Source organism: Aplysia californica, unplaced genomic scaffold (assembly GCF_000002075.1).
Source record: "Aplysia californica isolate F4 #8 unplaced genomic scaffold, AplCal3.0 scaffold00119, whole genome shotgun sequence".
Lineage (NCBI taxonomy): Eukaryota > Metazoa > Mollusca > Gastropoda > Aplysiida > Aplysiidae > Aplysia > Aplysia californica.
In genome coordinates, this window is record NW_004797389.1 from 563,070 (window position 1) to 567,033 (window position 3,964).

Genomic DNA, 3,964 nt, shown 5'->3' on the forward strand with positions numbered 1-3,964 from the left:
ATTTAATATTATATAGAATCAATTTCTTTAATCTTGATCTGTGTTGTCGGATCACTCTGTAGCTCTGGCATAGTGGGATGAAATGGTTTACACAAAGTGTCTGAGCCAGGGTTTTCACTCACAGGAGACCCGTGTTCGATTGCCCAGAGGGGAAAAGTTTTTGAAAAATATCTCGGTCCTTTTTCTGGTATGTTGTGTATATCTCTCAACCAGGATTGACCCTGACACAGAGAGGGTAGGATTAAGCATGACTTTTTTTTTTTAATTTTAAATGATACAACCTTTTTGGGCGCTCCAGTGGCTAAGTAAGTAGTGAGTTTAGACTCGAGTAATGCCAAGCAAGTGTCGGTGACACGGGGATCAGATGGGTGGTCACTGGGGATGTGTCCTTGAACAAGACACGACAACCCTAGCTCATAAATACAGGGCGCTGCACAGTGGCGACCGACAGTGGTATGGTTGTAGACTGTTATGTTACGTTTTTATAATTATGCATTTATGTATGTTTTTGTATGTTTGCCATTGTAAACCAAAGCGTCCTTCTGAGACAAATAAAAGTATAATGTATTTATTAATTTTTAAATTTATTTATTACTTCAAACTCTTTCGATCAAATAAATGAGAATGAAAATTGTATGTCATTTGACTCTTTAGAGTTTGGCAAGGGGGGCTCTCGTGGCCTAGAGGTTAAGGTGTTGGCCTCTCATTCAAAGGTTCCGGGTTCGAATGCGGGTAGCGACCGAAAAATTTTCTTCTCTAAATTTGTCCCCTTTCACCTCATTTCCTGCTCTCTAGCAATGTTCAATATCGTCTGCTTTCGTCTCCTCTTTCTGCCCCCACCCCCTCACCTCCTTTGCCCCCTCCTCTGGGCTCCTGACTCTTTCTACCGCCTTTCTACTGCTACTTCTTCGCTTCTTCTTACTGCTGTCTTTCAGCCACACCCCTGATCTTCTGGTAGGAAAGATCTACACCTAGCCTTCTCGGACAAGGGCGAACAATCTCGGAGGGTCCGTGTGCAAGTTGCGCACGTTAAAGATCCCTTGGTGGTCTAAAATCAATAAGAGTAGGCTTCGGCTGCCACCAGGGCAAAATTAAAAATTTCTTACCAACTGAAAATATTAAGTGTGTCCCGCGCGCTCATATGACCTTATGCAGTTGCGAGCGCCGTAAAACCCTTTACAAAAACAAACAAGAGTATATGGGGGGGGGGGGGGGGGGGGGCATTAACATCTCGAGTTCTTATGCGCAGTACAATTGTAATTGTAAATGGGCTGATTCATTAATGTCACGCTCATAACTGTTCCTGAACTGCAACAGGGAACTGCTGCTTTTTCTTTCCTAATCTTTACTATCGTCATTTCTTCTCTACTTCTTTTGTATGTTTGCCACACTCTTGTGAACTGCTCTTTCCGGGGGTGCCTTGATAGTGGAAGTAAACTTTGTGCTGTTGAAGCTAGAGAGATGAGCAGGGTAAGTCTGATTCCCTGTAAGTTGTAAGGATTTCTTGGTTGACATCCACCCCCTTGGTGCCCATATGACCTTATGCAGTTGCGAGCGCCGTAAAATCTCTACTAAAACTAAACGAATCCTCTCCTGACTCTACAACTATGGCCTCTCCCATTGCTTATCTCTCTGCTACAGGTCATCGATGGGGGAGACATGGACATCGACATGTTGGTTGCTGGGCCGGACAACCGGATTTATCAGAGTGACCTGAGGAAGACGGAGAATGTGGTCAGGTATGTGCTCACTTCTCGGGGTTTTTTGTTTGTTTGTTTTTGTTGGGGGGGGGGGTTAATTTTTTAATTTAGGGGGGGGGGTAATTTTTTTACATTTTTTTAAATTTTTTTTTTTTTTTTTTTGGGGGGGGTATCAAGCCTATCCGTACGTCGTGTTTTACTATCCTATCCATACGACGTGGGGAACTCTGTGCCACCACTTAACCCTATCCGTACGTCGTGTTTTACTAACGTATCCATACGACGTGGGGAACTCTGTGCCACCACTTAACCCTATCCGTACGTCGTGTTTTACTAACGTATCCATACGACGTGGGGAACTCTGTGCCACCACTTAACCCTATCCGTAAGTCGTGTTTTACTATCGTATCCATACGACGTGGGGAACTCTATGCCACCACTTCCCAAAGAGGAAATTTACTCGTTAATCCGATCCGTACGCTTTGCATAGCAGTTTGTCAAAATGGTTTTTTAAGAAATACTGAAAGTTTCAAAGATATCTTCGTACTAGGAGTATTCTAAAATGTGAAGAATACAACCCCGGGGGTACAAAATGACCCCAGGGCGTACGGATAGGGTTAAATGGGAATAACACATCGTTTTTCTGTGGCATGCACAGATGGGTTTAGTCAAACGTAATGTACAAATGTGAGGCAGCGTGGTGGAAGCAGGCTCTCGTCAAATTTAGGGCATGTAGAGTTATTGGTATCACCTTAAAGCTTGTTCACTTGTCTTTATTTGGATGAGAAAAAAAATGTCCATTTATCTTGAATACAAGTCGAGATATCTGCGAATGAAGGAGGTGGAGTCACCTGTTTTCAGAGGTAAAATTAGTGAGAAAATGGCCGCCAAAGTTTAGTTTATTTCCATAGATTAAGAGTCCGTGGTAACTGAACATTTTAATTTTTTTGTGCCTTTAATCAACGTTTTTTTTTTTAAAGGAAATTCAAACAGAAATGAGTTCTTTAATGGGCGGCATGGCATGAAAGGTGTTCAGCCAAAAAACTAAAAATTTATTTTAAAATACACAAACCTATGGAAAAATCCAAGTTTCTTCACTTTGATTATTTTGACGAGAGCCTGAGAGCCTGATTCCACCACGCTGCCTCACAAATGTTTTTTATTTTATTTTATTTTTTTAATTATTTTTAGGCCTATTGAGGAACTGTGCAGTCTGGCCCAGTTTATAATAGATACTGGTCTTATAGTGTGATGGGCTATAAAAAAAAAGTGTCCAATTTTAGTCCATGCCAGTTTTCGGACTTTCCTCTCTCCCTTTCCTCCCCCTCTCTCCTCCACTCCACTCCCCCCCCCCTCTCTCTCTGTCTCTCTCTCTCTGTCTCTCTTTCTCTCTCTCTCTCTGTCTCTCTTTCTCTCTCTCTCTCTTTCTCTCTCTTTCTCTCTCTTTCTCTCTCTCTTTCTCTCTCTCTCTCTCTCTCTCTCTCTCTCTCTCTCTCTCTCTCTCTCTCTCTCTCTCTCTCTCTCTCTCTGTCTCTCTCTCTCTCTCTGTCTCTCTGTGTCTCTCACTCTCCCTCTTTCTTTCTCTTTCTCTTTCTCTCTCAAAAAGTGTTACTTAAATAGAAATAAAAATTTACAATGGATAGTACACAATACTACATAATATAAACTATAATCAAAACTGTGGGTGGTTGGCGAGTGCTCTGGTGTGGTTTGCTCCTTCTTTCCTATCAAACATCTATCGTCCTGATTTCTCCTACTTCTTTTTTATGTTTGTTACTCTTTAGTAAAAACCTCTAATCCTCTGGCGCTCACATGACCTTATGCAGTTGCGAGCGCCGTAAAAACCTCTACTAAAACTTTTTTTAAAACCCCAAAAAAACTTCGGCTAATTGTCATAATATTTGCGCTACTCTCTCTCTCCCCCTGACAGGTTCAAGACCACCAGCGCGGGAGACTACAAGATCTGCTTTGACAACACCTTCAGCCGCATCTCCAACAAAATTGTTTACTTCGAGGTGTTCATCGAGGATGGCAGCGACGACGACGAATTTGACGGGGACGACAGTAAGCTGACCTTTGAGGGGGAGGACATCCAAGGACAGCTGGACATGACCATGGAGGATTTTATGGTGAGTGGCGGGGGGGGGGGGGGGGGGGGTGTAAAAGGGGGGGGGCTCTTGAAGATTTTATGTGTGATTGTGAGAGGAGGGGGGGATTTGGGGGGGGAAAGAGGCGCCCCTGGCCTATAAAAAAAAGAGAAATTT

At 43.0% G+C, this 3,964-nt stretch overlaps 1 protein-coding gene across 1 annotated transcript in view; it reads left to right on the forward strand.

The window, feature by feature from the left end:
• The window catches only part of LOC101856417 (transmembrane emp24 domain-containing protein 5), a 21,886-nt gene that overhangs the window by 12,756 nt on the left and 5,166 nt on the right, over positions 1-3,964 (forward strand). The window contains exons 2-3 of the mRNA XM_013081169.2: positions 1,642-1,739; positions 3,631-3,829. Coding sequence (XP_012936623.1) covers positions 1,642-1,739; positions 3,631-3,829 — 297 coding nt within the window. The remainder of the gene's footprint in view (positions 1-1,641; positions 1,740-3,630; positions 3,830-3,964) is intronic.